Here is a 22644-nt window from a genome sequence, read left to right as displayed (position 1 = left end):
TACCCTTATTACGGATATATACTAGGGCTTAAAAATACTGGTCGTTTTATTTTATTTGTTTTTAATGACAAATCGATTTAAAATATACTATTCATTCTGCTTAAAAAATAATTAAATATAGTTTAACCTACGTTTTTTTAATTACCTTTTGTATAAAAAGATTAAGGAAGGAGCATATCAAAAAACTAAAAGCGTGACGGGGACCTAAAATTCCGGTTTATCAGTGCCGTTCTAATTTTATTCAAAACTTGTAAAAATACAGGGTGTTTCAAAAAACATACGCCATCTCTCGTAGGGTGATTCCCCACATAAAAATAAGATTTATTTTTTATATCAACATGGGGCCCGATCCTGCTTTGTTTCGTTGAGTTAAATAGGGGGTTAATACTTTTCTTTTTTTCTTTTTGATTTGTTATAATTTCCTTCCAAGTGCTTTTAATGATTCCAATGAAACTTTAAAATTAAAGTACAAGTGCGACATATTTTATGCTAAAAACGTGTCGACAGATTCACCAGGGACGTGCATATAGGTTATCATTGGAATATTTTTCTAAAAAAAATCTATTATAAATCTGATCTCTCTTATTGATGCTCTCTTATAAAATTGTATAGACCGTTTAATGCCACCCTCGTTCCATTTAAAAAAATTGAGATATTAGAGATATGATTATTACAGTTGAGGGTTGGAACCTTTAGAGTTACACAGCAAAATAAAAACACTAAATCACCACAATACACGAAAACACTTTTACTTTTACACTGGACTCGCGTTTCGCTAACCATGTTAGCATCATCAGCAGATGATTATAAACTCAAAAGCAGTTTATAATCATCTGCTGATGATGCTAACATGGTTAGCGAAACGCGCATCCTTTGTAAAAGTAAAAGTGTTTTGGTGTATTATGGTGATTTAGTGTTTTTATTTTGCAGAGATATGATTGCTTGATGAGATATGATTAGCCACGCCACGCCACACAACGACAATGTTTTTCCATTTAATTACATGTGTTGCGTACACACTAGAGCTCACGCCATCCCACGCCGCGCTATCACACGTGTGATGAGTGATTTGTCTGTCCCAGATCTCATGTGTACACTCTTTCCCACATTCTTACTCCACATTCGCAATACGTGCGCTCACGTGGTGTGGCGTGGTGTGTGGCCTAATGAGGTCCCGACTTTAACCGGCCAGGACAAGACACAAAAAACATTAGACGTTTAATATTATTTTTTCAAGGCTCCTTGATTAATAAATTAGTGTTTTTACCACAGCCATGACACTCTAGATTGAAATTTAAAATACGATTTTTTTAAAACGAAAATTTCAGAAATTGACATATGTTATGTCATTCTATTCAGAGTGTCATTTTCAATCGAATAAAGTAAAAAAATGCCGAGGATGCCGTTTAAAAATCTAAAGTTGTAGTCATATCCGGAGACACAGGAAGAAAACAAAAAAAAAATGAATTCACCAATGAATCCTAATTAACGTCATATACTAACATAACAAATCTCGTTTTTTATCTGAAAAATATAAAGAAGCTATAGGCATCGTACATAAAACTGACGGTGCTATAGGGGTGAGCCACTTTCGAGACGCACCCGGTATAATCAATTACAAGTTAAAAGTTATTCCATTATTACCCTCGATTTTTTACCGAAATCTACCGCACGTTCACTTTAAACAAAATCAATTATAGAATAAATAATAAAAATCATAAAATAAGCTCAGAAACGTCAAACAGAACAGTCACGGATTGTCCACCATGCATATAGGGAAATTGGAACAACTTTCGTTGCACGTCATCAATGACATCATGCGTCGTCTTATGGAGTTTGCTGGTGGTCGTATTATGATGTGCAACGAAAGTTATTTTAATTTCCCTATAGATATGGAAGTACCGTATGATCGAATAAAAACGGCGTCAGCGAAGGCTATGAAATGACAATCGATGACACTTGCCATATAAATTTACATATAAAATGACAGCGAACTTCATTTCATAGCCATCGCTGACGCCGTTTTTATTCGATCATACGGTTTATACTCCTTCCTATATTTTTATTCAAAGTAATTACCTAACAAAAAGAAATGTTTTAAGTACAGTAGGTCCCAAAAATCTACTTTTTCCTATAGCTCCCTTGGATTAAACTTTTCTTTTAGGTAGATTTTACTAATCTGAATTGCAAAATCACCGCAAAATGGAAGACGATTCTGTAGTGCTTTACCACGCTTTTGCGGCTCCAGATTGAAAAATGTACAAAAAAACCTGCCCCGCAGAAGGATGAGCTCCATGATTTATTTTAGGTGCCCGTAAAATTTATTCGTTAGAAATTTAATCGAGGTAAGTAAAGGCCAAAGAAAAATAAAATAAAATTAGTTAAAACAAGGAAGAAACATGGCGGAAGCTTAAAAGTAAAACAAACAAGATTTTAACTTACCAACTATGGCCTGGAAAGTTTTGATAGAATTAACTAATAAAAACAGCTTATAATATAATGTAATACTGTCATCATTACAAACATTTTATAAATATGTAATACAAACATTTTATAATTATAAGTCTTTAATATTTCAAATAGGTATTTAGTATAGATTCCTCTCTACATATGTCTCTCAGTTTCGCCTTGTTAGGACTTTATCAAGAGTAACTTAAATACATATTATATAACCGGTTCCAGGCCGGATGAGATCGGTATCCCGTAAGTAAAGCCGAGTTGACACGGTCAAAATGTACTTGGACCAAGTTAACCGGATGCTGCCATTATACTCCCTATAAAGTCGAGTTGAACGACTTCGTAGCATCAAAGTACATTGGAAGACAGCCCACTTACTTTGATGCAACTTTGATGTTAAAAAACTTCCAACTTTGATTAAACAATCGATAAGACGCGCGCAGCTTTATTATAAGTACAGTTATATGGCAGTATCCAAGTGTACTTGGTCCAAGTAACTTTGACCGTGTCATCCCGCACCTTAAAAGACGATTTAGCCACTCGCCAAGTCGATAGGCCACTGACAATGATATAGTCGAAAACCGCGGTTCGGATTCTACGTAAACAAAGTAGACGCCGTCCAGATTAGCCTTAGCAATAAAAAGGAGACATTAAGTCAACATGTATTTTTTTAATCGTCTTTTCCGTGGCTATTAAACTAAATAAAACTTTACGCTTATTTAACATATTAAAAGAGCAAAATATGACTTCAAAATTAATAATAACCATCTATCAGTGAATGAAAATCTAAAAATAAAAGCGTTTTGATTTTTGAAACTTTTAAATTCAACTATATTTTAATATTTTTTATGTTTCTCTAAAACGTATGAAATTTTGGAAAAGTATAAACGGGATTAAACACTTTAGAACAAAAAAAAACTTTTATAAAGAATGCATTTTCCTTTCGGACATGTAGAACGTAGAATGTTTAGAAGGGGGGTTAATCACCGCGACCTTACAGATCTATTGCATGTTTTCCTTTCTTGAGTCATAACGAGTTATAACTCATCATTCAGTCTCAGGGATTTAACAAAAGTCAGTATCTAAGACAGCTCCACAGAGGCCAGCTCTCCATCTTATCATCAGCCGTACCACAGTTTATGGCACGAACGGTTGTCGTCTCGGCGCACTCAGTGATAAGGTGTTCTAGTGTTTCCCCACTTTCCCTAGAGAATCTGCCTTCCCCGTTGTTTCTCAGCTTCAATCTACTAAGGTGTTCATTGAGGAGAGAGTTGTTCCGTTAGAAACCCCGTCACAATCCGAAGATTGTTTTTACTTAAATCAAGGAAAAAATTTGATTTTTCTCGGTCGTAAGTTCTGAGAAATTTCTTCGAGGGGCTTAGCCCGTTAGAGGATTCCAATTCCAGGTTACGGATAGAGTATTCCAGGTTCTTCAGTTCCGCTTTTAGTCTTTATTTAATTATTTAACATTGAAAAATAACAAATAATTACATAATATGTTTGAATTGAAAGTTGGTTTCCGGTTGGAAAGCAGAACGGTTCTGGTTCAGTTAGTGGAGTGTTCGCTCTAGCTAGATTGTTTGCTTTTTCATTGCCTTCTTTCTCTTGGTGAGCGGGCATCCAGAGTAGGAGGACAAATTTTTATTGCTCAATACTACAGTGAGGTGTTTCTCAAAGTTGTAAATTCTTGGTATGGGGGACATGTTGCATAGTAATCATATACCATACGATCGATAAAAACGACTGGAGAACACTTTCAATTCCCTGGCTTACGGTTTTAAATAGTTTGGATACTGTGAAGGGACATTCGAAACGTCTAATAATAAGTCTACGCGTTGACCTGTAATTGACTGTTTAGTTGCAAAAGTGAAAACAATACATAATTATGGAGCCGATCGGCCGACTATTCGATTGCATGTCAGCGCGGCTCCATTAGAATATATTGGTTACAAATATGCAACTAAATAGTCGGCCGATTACAGATTGTGCCTGTCAGTATACCGGGTGCGTCTCAAAAGTGGCTCACCCCTATAACTTTTTTATTTTTTTAGTTAAAAATAAACGAGATTTGGTATGTTAGTATATGACATAAATTAGGATAGATTGACGTATTCAATTCTTTTCGGTCACTTCCGGTTTCGCCGGAAATGACTACAACTTTTGATTTTTAAATAAAATCCCCGGTATTTTTTACTTTATTCGATAAAAAAGTCACTCTGACTAGAATGACATATCATATGTCAACTTTTGACATTTTCGCATATGGTTTATTTGAAATTATAACTTGCGGTTCGTAACGAAAATTTGATTGAAATACCAAGTGTGTGGTATCAAATTATTCGTAAAAAAATGAATTTTCCAAATATGCTAATGAGCCACCCTCGTTCCATTTGAAAAAACTGAGATATGATTAAAAATACTATTTGAGCATTTTCTAACTGGCCAGGACAAAATACTAAAAACATTAGACGATCAAATCTATTTTTCCAAAGCTTCTTGATGAAGCATTAATGTTTTTAACATAGCCAGATTGCCACTATGGATTGAATTTTAAAATACAATTTTTTATTAAGCGAGAATATCAAAAGTTGACATATGATATGTCATTATATTCAGAACGTTATTTTCTATCGAATAAAGTAAAAAAATACCGACGGTGTCATTTAAAAATCAAAAGTTGTAGTCATTTCCGGTGAAAACGGAAGCGACCAAAAACAATTGAATACGTCAATCAATCCTAATTTATGTCATATACTAATATACCAAATCTTTTATCTGAAAAAATAAAAAAGTTATAGGGGTGAGCCACTTTTGAGACGCACCCGGTATAGCCTAAGGCTACGAAATGCAATCAAATATTGGGTCGATCGGCTCCATAAGAGTGTATTGTTTTCACTTTTGCCACTAAATAATTGGACGACTAAAAATTACATGTCAGTGCGTACCCTAATTATCCTAAAAAAAACTCACAAGAGAAAGGCAGAAAAATGCATGCTTCATCTAGGAAATATGTAATAATTATTTTTATTCAATTATGCGATAATTGTTTTGAGTAGAATTGTTTCTCTGGAAACGTTCTGTCCTTTTTTAATCTTTCTATAATTAGTGTTAATTTTTGACAAGTTTTAGGCCAATTTTTAATAAATGGTGTCTAGAAATTGGCCTTGCTAAAATTATCATCGATTACCATACGATATAATCTTTATAAATAAACTTTTTAAATTAATAATGTTCAACCTAAGAATTTTTATGTTTACGGAATATGGTTTTGCATAGCAAGATTGGTCTATTTATATTTGTTGTCTGTGCCCCCCCCCCCCCCAAAAAAAAAACCTTCAACATATCAACATAAATATGTTTACGACTTAAAGTTTATGTGACAATTTTCGCTAGAACCAATTTAACTCCCTGCCGTGCCCTCTGCCCACCCCCTCAACTGCCATAACCTATTTTTGATCGTAAATAAGACCTATATTTTTCATGTTTTCCCGACTTTCTCGCTAGATTTCCTGGATCTTTTCCGGGGATTGCAATCTAGGATTAAAGATCTTTTTTCGACTCAAATATCTCTAATTCCCAGAAGCAAAATTTAAAGTTTTCCTAAGTTGAAGTTTTCCCGATAAATAAAAGGCTAACAAATCTGGACTTGGATTGGAGAATAGAGCCAGAAATCTTTTGTACAGATTTTTCGAAAGAACAAAAGAAATATTATAAGTTGTTCTTTTTATTATTGAAAAACAAACATTAATAAAATTATTTGAAAAAACAGTTCTTAAAAACTAAACGTTCTCCAACCCAGTGTGAGTACATATCAATGTAAAACCTCTGACGAGGGGTAGAGGACTCAAAAAAAGTAAAAAAACATTGTGACTTTTTGAGTCCCCTACCCCTCGTCAGAGGTTTTGCAAGTTCTTAAAGATGTTGATTAAATTGGAAAGGAAGATTAGCCTTACATATCTTACATTAAAAATAAATATTAAAGGAAAAGTGTCTCGTAAACATGTATATTATGAAAACCCACAATTTATTTAAAGACGCGCAACCAAACATACACCCACATTATTTACTTACTCGTGTTCATTCTACAGGGTGGTGCAAATTGTATGCGGGAAACTTCGTAAAAACCAAACATATTTTCAAAATTAAAATAAGTAAAAAAGGTCATATAAACGTGTGTCCAAAAATGCTTCATTTCCGAGATACAGGGTGTAGAAGTTTCATTTTTATTTCAATTTTTTCGAAATAATTTCTGAACTAACGTCGATATTTGAATGAAAATTGATTTCTGGGAGTTTTTTGACATTAGAAATTTGATTTTGATGTCAATACGACTCCTACTTGTAGAAGGCAACACCTACATATGTTTTAACTCGTTTGAAGAATCTTTTCGTTCAAAACTGTATAAAACTACTGAATAAAAGAATATACATTTATGTCATTTTTGACGTAAAAAAAAGATCTCTTGGTAAATAACATTACGAGTAATGGCTCTCGAGATATTTGGAATCGAAATAATCAATACATGTCATCATTGACATAAATTAAACATGTTGACTCTGATGTTGACTAATTAGTTATTAGTTATTAGAAACTGCTTTATCATAATGTTTTCAAAGAAAAATTTATATGATTAATTTAAAAAAAAAATAAAAAGTCCCCAAATTTATCATTTCAGTCAAATAACTATCCACAAAACATGTTTACTTTTGGTCAATAATGACATGTATTGAATATTTCCATTCTATTCTAAATATCTTGAGAACGGTTGGACCTAGCGATTTTTACAACCTTTTTGACATAAAAAATGACGGAAATGTATACTTTTTTACTCGGTGGATTTATACAGGTACGGACGAGAAGTTATTACCCTCGTTATTACCCTTCAAAACTTTTAAAAATCATGTAGGTGGCGTCTCCTACAAGTAGGAGTCATACAGGGTCCGGCAATAGTGCGGAAAATATTTTAACTTCTATAGGATCGCTCAAAAAAGTGTGTAAATTTTAAAACTTCCCACCCTTAATATCCTTATTGCAATTAAAAATATGAAAAATTGGAAAGACACGTCAATTTTATTTGTAAGGGGGACACTTAAAATAAATATTTTTGGCCTCTTTTTTTCAGCCCCTTAGGAGGGGTAGATGTCATCTTTACAATCTTAAATGGGAATGGGGGTCAAGTCGCATATCATTTTAAATTAATTTCAATTTCATTTTAAATCAATTTCAAGGCGTTTAATTCTCTTTTCAGTGGTATCCTACTTTATTGCTTTTTATCCAGAGGTTTCCGAATAATCGCGTTTCAAAGGTGCAGAAACAATTAAACGTGTCAGATTTTGGTTTTCAAGTTAGTGTTTACACAAAAGTTATTGCAATGGATCTCCTTGTAGTACAAATGATAAGAAGATTAGGTTACACCACTTATGCCCTATCTTATAAGTTGTTCAAAATGTTGTCCTTTTTCCCATAAACAGTAATAAAGTCTGTTTTCAAACACCTCCCTAACATTTGGGAAAATTTCACCGGGAATTGACTGGCATTCTGCTGTAATTCACCTTTTAAGATCATCAATATCAGTAGATTGTGTTTTATAAACAATGGATTTAAGATGTCCCCCCCCCCCAAAATAAGTTTAAGTGATCTTGAAAGCCATTCAATTGGTCCCCTTCTGCCAATCCATGTACCTGCAAATCTCTCGTTTAACCACTGTCGGACCGGAAAAAAATAATGAGCTGGAGCACCGTCCTGCTGGAATGTTACCAATTCCTCTTGTGAAAGTGATTAGAGGTTGCCACTCATTCGAATTTGAGAAAGGAAACGTTAATGTTTATAATGTTTACTGTTTATTAGTATTTCGAATTTCGACCCCCTAGAAAAATGTAATAGCTACGTCCATGTTGCCACCTAATCATCTAATCATTTATACTATAAGGAGATCCACTGCAATAATTTTTGTGTAAACACTAGCCTGAAAACCAAAATCTCAATGCAGGTATGTTTAATTGTTTCTGCATCTTTGAAACGCGATTATTAGAAAATCTCTGGACAAAAAGCAACAAAGTAGGATACCACTGAAAAGATAATTAAACGCCCTTTAAGACGATGTGCCACTTGACCCCCATTCCCATTTAAGATTGTAAGGGTGACATCTCCCCTTCCTAGGAGGTTAAAAGAAAAAGGCCAAAAATATTCATTTAAAGTGTCCCCCTTACTAATAAAAGTGACGTGTCTTTCCGATTTTTCATATTTTTAACTGCTAGGAAGATATTAAAGGTGGGAAGTTTTAAAATTGACACACTGTATATTTTTCAACTCTTCTTAAAAAAAATATTGAAAATTCAAGAACCGTTCTGAAATCAAAACTAAATTAGATATTTACTTTAGATGGCCTGTTCTTACTATAAATATATGGTAATCGTAAATCATACAGGATGTTCATAATTCTATGGCAAACTTTCTAAAATATAAAATAATTTTTCTAATCTAACCTAACACCCTGTATGTTATTTTTTTATTAGATGGAGAATTAAAAAATCACCATTTTTTGTATTTAAAGTATTTCAAAATTATTAATAGTTTTCGCAGTACACGCAGTATTATTTCATATTATGGCGCTTTGAACGATAAAATACGAGAGAAAAATCACGGGTGGCTTTGATAAAAATTTACTGTGCAAAATGCCATATGAAATACAGAACCGGGAATATCTGCGAAACCGTTAAAAATTTTGAAATACTCTAAATACAAAAAATCTTCATTTTTTAATTCTCCATCTATTGAAATAATAATATACAGGGTGCTCCATTTAAAAAAAAAAACGAAAAAGAATTATTTTATATTTTAGAAAGTTTGACGTAGAATTTTAAACATCCTGTGTGATTTACGATTTCCATATTTATAGCAAAGGAAGTACAGACCATCTGAAATAAATATCTGATATAGTTTTGATTTCAGGACAGTTCTTGTATTATTACTTAATTTAAAAATATATATAATTTTTATTTATTTATTAATATCTCTGAAATTATCGAAATATACTTACTCGTGTCTTACCAGACACCAATTTTTGTCCAAATATCGATTATATTTCAGAAATTATTTGGAAAAACCCGAAATAAAATTGAAACTTCTACACCCTGTATCTCGGAAACTAAGTATTTTACGAACTTTTTTACTTATTTTTATCTGTAAAATATGCGACCTATAGGTTTCCCGAATACAATTCGGACCACCCTTTATTGCGAAATTCAACAAGAATAAAGTTATCTATTATAAAATAACTTTGAAGGTAAAAACAAAGAGAGAATAAAGTGTATTAAAAAGAAGCGCAGTATTTGTTCAGAAGCTAAGCCATATAACAAAGCAATTACATATTTTCTTGATAAAGTAAGGTCTTCGACTAAGATTAATCATTCTACCTTGCTACCTTCTCTTCAGATTGAACCTATAAATCCATAATTCTTTCTGATTATCTTCCTCTGGCCTGCTTTCGGGCTCTTATAAATTATTTATGAATCTAGTCAGCAACTTTTTTGTGCTCTTGAACAAGGAACGTTTTCAGTTGAATAAAAGGTTTTATTTAAATCAGCTAGGTTTCTGACCACAAATCTGTTAGGAAAGGTTGGAATTGAACTGATATCGAGAATTTCAAACTTGTTTTTTCGGAAAAGCATGTGGAAAAAAACTCTTCCTTTAATATATTAATATTTAGTTCCATATTTTCAGAAATTTTGTAAATAAAAAACCAGTAGATAATGGCATACTTATAGTTCATATCAAATAAACTTTTAGTCACGTGATTAAGCTTGACCGACACAGCGTTGCCCACTTTTACATACTTTCTTTTAATCAAAATATTGTAGGAAACAAAAAAAAATAAATTAATTATAAATTTACGGAGTGCTACAAATTCGAGGTACGAGCATTGGTATCTCGGAAACCGTACTAGATACGAACATGGTTAAATTGGGGCAAAGTTGCGCCTTGGGATAATCACCAAGACGCCATCAAAATTTTTTTTTAAAATTTCAAGGATTGCTGATTCTTTTGAAAAAACTGATTTTTTTAAAAATCAGTTTTATTTTTTCCTGTCGTTACTTTTTAGAAAATCAAAAAACTAATGCACATTCTCATAGCCACTTTATTAGTGTTATCTGATAGTATTTTTAGATTTTCAAATTAGCTGATAATTTGTGAGATACAGAGACCAACTTAATATTTTTAAATACGGACCTGCATTTTTTATTTCAGTTTTTGAAAGAACTCTGTCTCCTGAGTACAATGATATGCTACACTGATATGTATGGAATTCGGTTTCATTTACCGATGCCATTCTGCGGAAACCGTGATACTTAAATAATATTTGACATTATTTTTCAAGTTAGCATATATAGATGTATTAAAAGAAATTATATATAAGTCTAGAAATTACAAAATTTTCGTTTAACATGTTATAAATAAATAAATAAATGCCTTTATTGTCAAAAAAATTTTCAATTTGTAGACAAAGGTAAACTAAACAAAGAAAATAAACAAACAAGGTACAAAAACAAACAAACAAAAGATAATACAAAACATTATACAAATAATATTGTCAGTCTTATTGTTTATAATAAACATTTATAAATGTTTACAATGTCAAAGAACAAAAAAATAAAAAAATTAAAAGAATAAAAATAATATTCAAAAATATTTAGTTTGTAGTAAATATCAATGACCTCTAAATAAATTTATTTCGATGTCATTAGTAAATATAGCAATAGCAAACATTAGACCAATGTTTACAAGATCAAATTCGATTTTCAAAATATAATTCATTTACGGCGTAGAAAGCCTTGTCTAGTAAATAAGAGTTCAATGCTTTGCGAAATGAAGAAAATGATGTTATGGATTTGATTTCAAATGGCAGGTGATTGTGCATTTTTTTCGAGTTGTATAATATTGAACTTTTAACTAACTCTGAGCGTGGGGTAGGTAGATAAAGATCTTGCTCCGCGTTCCTGAGTGGATAAGTGTGAGATGGCCTTTCTTGAGAAGCTAATACATGCTTACGTATTAGGCAAACGGATTCAAATATAAATAAGGAAGGAAGAGTCAATATTTTTAATTTTTTAAAAAAGTCCTGGCAATGAATTCTGCTGTTTAGTCCCAGTGAATATCGAACAGCTCTCTTCTGGAGCTTGAAAATGCGGTCAAATTGAGTCGCACAACACGTACCCCAGAATGGAAGAGCATACCTGAGGTGCGACTCAAAAAGTGCATAATAAACAGTTCTAGCCACTGACAAGTTAAGCTCCTTAGAAACAGATAATAATGCAAAACAGGCAGAGCTCAATTTTTTTGACAAAGCTTCGATATGTATGTCCCAATTCAGAGAATTCTCTACAACAAGCCCTAAGAATTTTACAGATTTTACGACGTCAATGGCGGTGTTGTTTAGTTTTAGAAATGTTGAGACTCGGGAGGTTCGAATCGCACCAAGATTTAATGGTGATTAAGTCTTTTGATAGAATCCTATGAAGTGCCGTGACGTCCTTGTTGCCAAAGTTGTTGCTCCAACGAAGCTAGTGTCGTCCGCAAAAAGACATATTTTGCCACTGATGTTTATGTTAGCAATGTCGTTAATAAAAAGAAGAAACAAAATAGGGCTTAGTACTGAGCCTTGTGGTACTCCACATTCTATTGGCTTGCTAGAAGACAACGTGGTATCCACCCACACAAGTTGACTTCTGTTGCTCAGATACGACTTAAACCATTCGAGAGATGTTCCCCTGAACCCAGTCGATACCTCGGAAACGGTTGGATTTAAGTACATTATGTGTATTACAATTTTTGCTTATAATTAAAGGAAGAATTGAAATACCCAATAATATACAGAGATCAAAGACCTCAAAGATTCATTTTTTTTAAATGAATCTTTATGACCGACTCTGTATACTTAAATTTATTACAAGATGTTAGGCATTTAAAAACCCCTATAACGTTTGCCTTTAACTTTTTGCGGGACCTCGTATACTTTGCCCAATAATCGACCATTTCCATACATATCAGCGACCCTCAATAAACATATTACTGTGATAATAATACCACAAATCCTCAAACATAATTTTACTTCTTTCCTTTTCACCGAGGCAATGAAAACAAGTGGAAATTTAATTTTTGTGTGCTTTTCCTCCTTCATTTCAGTAATATTAGCAAAAGGTCTCTGTGAAATTTATTTTTCGAATTAGAACACAAAAATTAATTAACCACTAAGCTTAAGCATACTGTTTTTAAGGATAGGAAATGGTTAGAAAAACTATTTCAGACCAATCTAATGTAAATTTTAAAAGCTGTAGGTTTATAATTTTAAATTAATTAAAAGGAAAGAAATTTTGAAAGAATATTCGACGAAAGGATTAAAAGGATATTAAACTTTTCTCTTTTAAAAAAGAATGTTTCTAAGTATTATTTGTTTAAAAAATGCATAGATAAAAGAAACAAGTTTAGATTGGAAAGTGCCCATAAAGACAATGTAAATACGAGCTCTAAAAACTATATGTTGGGACAAGGTAATATTTTGGAATTATTGCCCTGGTTTTTCAAAATGACTGAAAAATATATGTTTAATTTTTTAAATATAAACATCATTATGAATTTGTAAATCAATCCATGTTTACAGTAGCGAATTTTGTTCATAAAAGGACAAATTTTCTGACAACTAAATGTTAGGACAAGTATTTTTAAATAATTAATATCATCATAGGCGGCTTTGCTATAAACTTCACAAATGTCGCAAACTGTTTACTTCAGCATTGACAGCTTGTAAGTGACTCGATACTTTGAGTAGTGAGATTTCCTGTAAGTAATTTTAATTTTTTTAATTTTCAATTTTGTTAATTATTTAATTCAAAGTAATGGTCAGTGGAAAAGGTTAAAAATCAAAAACTACGCGAAATTATCATTCGTCAATACAGTACGGGAAAAACAATTCGAAAAATTTCTGATGATTTAAGTATTCGAAAAACCACGGTCTTTAATATAATAAAAAAATACGGCGAATATGACAATGTAGACGTTAGAGGTAAAAGTTCGGGAAGGCCAAAAGTTATATCTCAAAGAGTTTTACGAAATTTAGTAAAAATTTGCAAGTCTGCGAGAAGAAGTATTCTTCGCGAAGTAACAGTTAAATGGAATACTGTAACTGGTTTAAATGCATCAAGAGAATGTTGCCGAAAATATATCCATAAATGCGGTCTGGGGTTTTACAAGGTAAACTTTATTTTGTGTGGATAATCAATTACCTGAAGATTATTGATACAAATTCTTATTTAGTCCAAAGAAAAACCGCTATTGACAGAAATTCAAAAGAAAAATCGCTACAATTGGGCAAAATCTAAATTATTGTGGACACAAAATGATTGGAATAAGGTCATATTTAGCGATGAGTCTAAATTTGATGTTTGCGTTGGAGATCATCGAAAACGAATAATACGAAATAAAGCAGAAGCCTTTCATAAAGATTGCTTAAAGAGGGTTGTTAAATTTCCTAAATGGATTATGGTTTGGGGTTGCATGTCAGCAAGAGGTTTGGGCAAATTAAATTTATAGATGGCACTGTTAACGCCCAAAGATATCAACATATACTTGAGACCTCACTTTTGCCTAGTGCTCAAGAATTGTTTTCAAACGAAGACTATATTTTCCAACAAGATGGAGCATCGTGCCATTGTGCAAAATCAACTAAAAATGGTTAATAATATAAAAGTTCTATCCCATCCTGCAAGTAGTCCGGACCTCAATGTTATAGAAACTGTGTGGCATAAAATGAAGCAATATTTAAGAAACCACCCTCAACGAACAATTTTTGATTTGCGGGCGAAACTGCAGGAAATTTGGGATAATTTTTCTCCTCAAATGTGCCAATCTTTGGTAAATACAATGCCATTAAGAGTTCAAGCAGTTGATAAGGCGAAAGGTGATGTAACTCCGTATTAAACAAATTTCATGTTGTGCTGTCCCAATATATAGTTGTCAGCAAATTTCGCTTGATTTTGGCAAAATAAGCTATTATCAAAAGTGATTTGTTTGCAAAGTTATAAAAATATAGTAAAATTGTCTAGATCATATTGTAATGTTTGAATTTAGAACAATAAACAAAATAAATTGAGTTGTTTTAATAAATTACTATTTTTTATTGCAAAAAAGACCTTGTCCCAACATATAGTTGTTAGGGCTCGTACTATTTGGCGCTATTCTTACAACGGTCGCTCTCCAAAACTTTTGATAATTTCGGAGCGGTTCGGCTTTTTCCGAATTATGTCGGCAGATATTATTTACTCAAATTTATTATTATTTTCTTTTAATTTTTATAAATAAAATACAGTGTGTTGCATTTAAGGACATGTATGAAATACCTATGAAAATTATATATATACCTATGAAACATTGGAAACCTTTGAATAAGAAGACTAAGGAAGGAACATATCAAAAATCTTAGGTCCACCGCGATTTACTTAACTTAAATTCCGATTTATCAGTGCTGTTCTAATTTTATTTAAAAAATGTAAAACTATGATGTAGGGTAGACGTGGGGTAGACTCAATAATTTGTTAGTTTATTTTACGTTGTGAATAAATGTTGGTAGTTATTAAAATTGTTATAAAAATATAAAATTCTAATAAAAATAGAAAAGTTATAATAATTATTTATAACCAGAAACATCCGATACGCTACTGAAGCAGGAAAGTCAAATTGGCGTATCTAAATTCTTTGACAAGTAGTAAATAAAAGCAAAAATGCAAGAAAAAATATATAATTAGTTAATTTAAGTGAATTTCATAAATGATCGGTTTACTACACGTATGTATATTATATAGTCACTTACTAGCGAAAAGTTGTTCCATTATTTTACTCGATTTTTGCCGAGATCTACCGCACGCTATACAACCAACTATTTTAGAATCTTAGTCTTTTTCGATAAATCGCGATAGTGTCACTGTTAATTTAAGTTCTGCCACAATTTCCATCTAAAGAATAAATAATAAATAACATAAAATAAGCTCCGTAAAGACTGACAAATCCACAAAATTTCAAATCAAATTCAAATGTGTCAAATGAATCGACAAACAGAACTGTCAAAGATCCCCACCCTAGAGTCCTTTTTCCGCCCACCATGGATGAATACATGGATAGCATTATGCTCCTTCCTTAGTCTTCTTATTCAAAGTTGGAAACCGACGATATGCTACGATCCACGATGGTTATTGCAGTTCACAGTTCACAGTTCACACATCTTATTAAGTTTATAATGCCACTTTTTCACAATTATCACGGGTTTGAGTAAATAAAATTTAAATTAAAGTCACAAATTAGCACTAATAACTTTGAAAATGGACGCTTTAAACACCTTTCGGTGTTTATTCCATGAGAGCGATTTAAATTTTTAAAAAAATTATAATTTTTGAAGATTCTGACTTTGACAAGAGCAAGTTACTTCTGTTCTTGTTTGCGGTTGTTCTCAGCAACCGCTATAGCAGCACCCTACAATGTATGCGCTCCAAAACAATTATAAGTTTTGACGGCAAGCCGAGCATTTCAATCTAAACTTGTTTCTTTTATCTAAAAATGTTGTAAATTTTACTTACTGTTCTATTCCCTAGATTTCTAACTCTGCAACCTAAGTAGGCTGTTTTCCCCACTAGAGCTGTGACATTTCTGGACACCGACTTGTCAAAATAGGGTCCCCTGTCAATTATTAAAGGTTCGATCTCGTTCTCGCCCACTGGGTATGAGTGAGAATCATCTTGACGCTTCACACGACTCAAGCCTGCAAAAAAATTGTTCAGTTTTAACACTGATAAATATTGAAAAATTAATAATTGTATTATCAAACAATTAACAACGATAAGAATACAGGGTTGTTCACCACATACGACACGGAGTATTGTAGCTAAACGATTAGATTTTTACAAATTGTAAGAAGGATTATTAGAGCTACAATTAGTGATGGGCAAAACTGTTATTTTTAGATAACAGTTGAAACTGTTATAGTTATTTATAAAAAACAGCTTAAAATAACAGCTTAAAAATAACAGGTTTCTTTATTTTATTGCTAAATATCTGAAAGAGTATGAAGCGGTCGCCGCCAGGCGTATTAATGCAGTTACAAGTTGCTACAATGATATGCTCGGTGGTAGTATTTCCAGGGTGTCTAAAAATTTCTAAATATCGATTGTTATCTAAAATACCTCTCTAAAAACGGTCGTTGTTTACAAATAAGCGCTGTTTACAAATTGCGATATAAAAAAGCCAAAATTCCGCCACTCGTCTATACCTATACATTCCGATCTACCTACGCCTTGCCCCTCGATCCGCGTAGATCCTGAATTGCGTAGCAGTGTACAGGGTGCATCTCACTTGACGGGCAAGAAGCTCTTAGTTATAATTTTACCATTTGTGGTCAAAAAATAGCAATATAAGAAAATGTGTAGTATATTCTTCATAAGTAAACCAACTATACACTAGAGTTCGAATTAATTTTACACTTAAACTAGCGGTACCCGCGACTTCGTTCGCGTCGAATTAATAATTTGTAATGGTGATGATAAAGCAAAGCAAGAATTTCTATTGACATACAAACTGGATAAAATTTTCTCACATTTGCCAAAAATAAGCTTTAAACGTCGAGCAGTTTAAGCAGAATCGTGGTTAATCAATTACTCAACTTTTTGGAACACCCTGTATTATTTTTTAAAAAATTTCAAAATATGTAAAAAAACAAAATAAATTATGCGTGTCCAAGCGTTTTCCCGAAAGACTAACCGTTTTTTAAATAACAAATATTGTAATATTTGAGGGGCGTTTTCACCCTCTTGGAATTTAAGATTCGAGAAACCCCTCCTTATCGAACCTCAACCCCACAGTCAATCCGTTTGCCAAAAATCAGCTTTAAACGTCAAGCAGTTTAAGCAGAATCGTGATTACTCAATGGTCACATTTTATGAAACACCCTGTATATATTTTTAAAAAATCTTAAAATATGTAAAACAACGAAATAAAATATACGTGTTTAAGAGTTTTTCCGGAAAACTCACCGGTTTTTAAATAAAAAATATTCTAATATTTGAGGGTGGTTTCACCCCCTTTGAATTCGAGTTTCGAAAAATCCCTTCTTATCGAACCTCTACACCCTAAAGTCAATCCGTTTTCCAAAAATCAGCTTTTTACGTCAAGGGCTTTAAGCAGGATCGTGATTAATCAATGACCAGATTTTTCAAAACACCCTGTATACATTTTTAAAAAATCTTAAAATATTATTCTGAAAATTTTTCAGAATAAATAAATACCTAAATATTGAAACTTAATAACGTACTGAAACATACAGCGCCATAATATCTCGACCTCCGCCCGTTATGCTCGTAACAGGTTGAAAAACAATATATCTAAAACAACTGATGCGTTATTCTCCAACCTGTTTCGAACTTCCATCGACAATCGACCGATGCAGCAGCCTTCCTTTCCCACTCCTGTTATCTCGACCGCCAGGCGTTATGCCCGCAACTGTTTCAAAAAACCTGCTTCTTTTATATCCTATTATTTTTAAGCTGTTATAAGCGCAATACGACCGTCGACGGGATCGACCGAAGCAGCTACGTTCGCCGTAGCGCATTCCCCACTCCGTTGTCCGTTGTCTCGCCGCCTGTATCGATGGTTGACGAAATAACAGGTTTTCCATCCATACTAGTTGTTTTTTGGAATTGCTTCGAGCAGCATAGAATTTCGGGGCGGTGCAGAGCGCCGACTTCGTTTTTCGTTTCACGAGCGGCCGATCTCTACGTGTCGTTATTTTATATCTGTTATTTTTTTGAAGTAGTAACGGTTGCGTTATGTTATTTCTAAATAATTGTTATAAAATAACAGATAGTTAAATAACAACCCATCACTATCACTTATTGTGTTGCAATAATAAAAATTATACTACCTTATACAGAGTGTCTAAAATTTTATTTTAAATAATTACTAGCTTTAAACGGCAATAACTTAATTAATTTACATAGAACATCATGTATATTTTATGAGAATCAGATGCACAATTTAATTATCTATCAAATTGTATTATACCATTTTTTACTTATCTCTTCAAGTTTCCGTATAAAATGCATTTTCTTGTAATTTAGAACTCATTTATCAATATACCCATGGAATACTTACATTTTAGATTATTTTTAAAGATGTACCAAATTTTTAGAGTACAGATACTAATATTATCGAAATAGTTGTGGATTTCATTGAACTATAAAAAAAGCTGTTTAAATATTTGTTAAAGAGGAACAATTAATATGATTCCAGTATTCAAACTACATTAATTGACTGTTTGCGTTGTTAATAATAATTGCTCCAAATACTAAAAAACTGAATTTTGTATGTGTATTAAAGAGTGTGGTAAAAAGTAACACCTTGAAAATGATATTTCATTTTTTGACAAATGCTTATTTATAACGACAGAGACATTCATTTTCATAACTTATTATTTTATTGATTTCTGATTCAAATCCACATTTATTTAGAATAATTTATTAACGAACATAATTAAGTATGTAATTAATTAGTATTTTGGCGGAAATAAAGGTGGTATATTTAATTAATGGTATACTTTTTTATAAAGATTTAAATAGTTTTCTTTTTGCATACAAATGGGCTAGTAATATTATCATTTTGCTAAAAACGATATATTACATTTTATATTAACATATTATATTATTACAACCTAAAATGTCAATATTCCATGGGTATATTGATAAATGAGGTCTAAATTATAAGAAAATGCATTTTCTACGAAAACTTGAAGGGATAGGTAAAATGTGGTATAATACAATTTGATAGACAATTAAATTGTGCATCTGATTCCCCTAAAATATACAGGGCGTTCTATTTAAATTAAACAAGATATTGCCGTTTAAAGCTAGAAATAATTTAAAATAAATTTTTAGACACTCTGTATGAGGTAGTATTGTTTTTGTTATTGCAACACAATAACTGATCAGTAAATAGACTTCAGTAAATATCTAGTATTAAAAACTTTGATACCCTTGGAGAAATGAAAACTTAAAATTTTTACTGCAATTTCACAAAATTGAAAATATTTCAAAAACGGTAAGGTTTAAGTGTAATAAACCTTAATCAAATTTACCTTTATTTTAATCGTAGAAACTAAAAATGTAATAATATACAGGGTGTTCTATTAAAAAAAATACAACTTTGATATTTTTTATTTATTTGGAACACTCTGTATCTTGTAAAAATATTTTTAAATTGTAGCTCTAATAGTCCTTCAACGAACCCAAAACTTACAATTTGTAAAAATCTAATCATTTAGCTACAATACTCCGTGTCGTATGTGGTGAACAACCCTGTATATTTTCTAACTGTATTTATCGTTAGATGTGTCTGCTTAAATCTGTATAGCAATTAAGTCTAAATCGGCCTACATTTTCTTAATCAATAAGTCAATAAATTTTGTTTCAAAAATAAAGTAATGTACAACGATCTAGTAGACAGAAAAGATTCATTTAAGAAAAATGGATCTTTGAGGTGCCTCTTTGGTTTATTCTAATAAATAACACAAAACTGGAAATAGTAGAAGAATACATATATTTGGGACAACTAATACACATCTCGGGATTTCTTCTACCAAAAATCAACCGAAGAATTAAGTTAGCATGGAGTACTTATGGAAGAATCTCAATCATATTCAAATCTAGAATGCCATTTTATCTAAAGAAGAAAACATTCGACCAATGTGTACTACCAGCCATGATCTATGCATGTGAAACATAGACTCTTAAAACGGACATTATAAGAAAACTGCAGGTCGCACAACGCTCAATGGGAGGAAATATGTTGGAAATAACCAAGAAAAACCGTAAAAAATAGAGTGGATACGACAATAGGCCCAGGTAATAGATGTTCTCCATAGAATCAAATCTCCCAAGTGCCACCTGGCAAGAAGGACGGGCAACAGATATACCACAAAAATTACAGCATGGTACTCACGAGGAATTAAGAGACCTAGAGGAAGACCAAGCCTGAGATGGGGCCATAATATTAGAAAATTAGAAAATTAGCAGGGATAACTTGAGCCCGCATAGCCAACAATAGACAACAAAGGGTCCAACTACAAAGAGAGTATCTAAACATGTGAGGGGGCTACACCATAATTGGAAATGGTTGAATAAGCTGATAATGATGATGATGATGAACAGTAGGCGGAAAAAAAATCGTGGGTGTTTGGGAAGGCTCGAAAGGAAACAACTATCTCGTACTATCTCGTACGACATAAACTTAGCATGGGTTACATCGGGAAAAAAAATACACGTTTAAAAAAATACAAGTTTCTGTTCTTTCGTCTGTATGTGTATTAGTGTTGGCGGTTGGAATCGCCATGAATGTTTGTAAGCATATGGACTAATATATGTTTTGGTGCCTGAAGAAGGCGACAATAAAGTCGCGAAACGTCGCAAAAACAAAGTTGTTTTCTTTCGAACCTTCCCAAACACCCACGATTTTCTTAACTGCGTACTTCTCTGGGAACTAACAATAATCATGATGAACAGTATAGTTCAGTCATTGGGGATCAAAAAAGGGGCCTGCTTGGAAAAAAGTCCGGAAGTTTTGAAACTTTGCAGGTTTATAGGTTTTGGGGTCCCTAACTAAAATCCATAAAATGCACATTTCCAGACTTGCCGCCGACGCCGCCATTTTGCCAAGATGGCGCCCAAAATAGGTATTTTATGAATATCTCCAAAACTATGCGTTTTTCGCGAAAATACGAGGAGAATTAAAGAGAATAAAATTTCCTATAGAAAAGGTTTTATGAAAATTTTCGCTAAAGTCAACCGTTTAGGCACAAAATCCCTGGAAATTTTACAATTTTGTGTAAAATATGATATATTATGTATAGTCGATTTTCCGAAATCAAATGTCGATTAGGGTTCACTAAAACTAGTTTTAGTTTAGTTTCTTCAATTTTATCATAAAACAGTGGCGTATCATTAATTCGCCCAATGACTGAACTAGTAGTTTTATTAAAATCGGTAATTTGACAAAAATCGACAGTGTTATCAAAAATATCAAATAACTGCTTGTTTTGACTATTATTTTTCACGTTTTCAGATCTCTTCATAAAATAATAGACATAAAAGTCAACCCCTAATACTTACTCTCGAAAAAATACAAAAAAAGCTTAAAATTCGCTGAAAATTAGTTTGATTCAGCTTTTCCACGCCTCTACCCGAACAAAAACCACAAAAACGTTATATAATGGTAGTTCTACGCTAATGCTTTTGTAGTTACGCTGGGAAACTACGACAGAAGACCCAGAAAGATAGGTTTTTTAATTAAAGTTTGTAGGTAATTCGGGGTCCAGTACGGAATCCGGATTTATGTATTTAGGGCTTACAGCTTTGAACTTTGCTTGCGTGGAACTGTTTAAATATCAGCATAGACCAGATTCTCTTCGTTTTTTTATTCATTTGCTATAAGGGATGACGAGAAATTTAATACCAGATTTGTACTTATAGAGTACACCAAACGTGTAGAAAAAGACTGAAAAGTTACCTGTCGTTTTTTCCACAATTTGAGGACTTATGAAAAATAGTATACATGATCATAAAGCGTTGACAATGTCAAACCTTATAAAATATTTTGTAGCCTTTAACATAAATAACGTTTAGATGCTGAAATGCTCTGATTTTATAAGAAAATAAAATTTTTGAACTGTTTTATTTTGATAGATGAATCAATGTCTACCATTTAGTACCGTACCCCAGGAGATCAATATACTGTTGCGGGCCGGTGTGGACTCGACCTAACCTCACAATATGGCCCGCCCTCGGATGACCTTAACATCGCATAGACACCGCAATGATTCATTCGTTCGAGAAGAATCGAGTCCCACTGGAATGGACGAGTACATACGAGAACATTCGAAAACCTTCTCTACGCACCTAACGATCTATGGACAATTCTAGAGTTCTTTACCTGCCGGTATAAAAGCCGGCGGCCGTGGCCTACAGGGGCAGTTATAAATATACCAGTGCAGTTGACGCGCGAAAATTCAAAATAAATTCTTAGTTATAAATCGTTTGTAAATAGTTCTATAAGTCTTTTATCGTTATTGTTTTTGTTAATTAGTGTTAAATAAATAGTGTT

The 22644-nt window shown here is 32.5% G+C and overlaps 1 protein-coding gene across 1 annotated transcript in view; it reads right to left on the bottom strand.

The window, feature by feature from the left end:
* Nucleotides 1-22644, bottom strand: part of LOC115875801 (Down syndrome cell adhesion molecule-like protein 1 homolog) — a 266822-nt gene that overhangs the window by 160625 nt on the left and 83553 nt on the right. Inside the window, exon 2 of the mRNA XM_030891311.1 lies at nucleotides 16080-16261. Within this exon, the coding sequence (XP_030747171.1) occupies nucleotides 16080-16261 (182 nt within the window). The remainder of the gene's footprint in view (nucleotides 1-16079; nucleotides 16262-22644) is intronic.

Source organism: Sitophilus oryzae, unplaced genomic scaffold (genome assembly GCF_002938485.1).
Source record: "Sitophilus oryzae breed Bouriz unplaced genomic scaffold, Soryzae_2.0 scaffold_1396_pilon_pilon, whole genome shotgun sequence".
Lineage (NCBI taxonomy): Eukaryota > Metazoa > Arthropoda > Insecta > Coleoptera > Curculionidae > Sitophilus > Sitophilus oryzae.
This window is presented reverse-complemented; position numbering and strand designations above follow the sequence as displayed.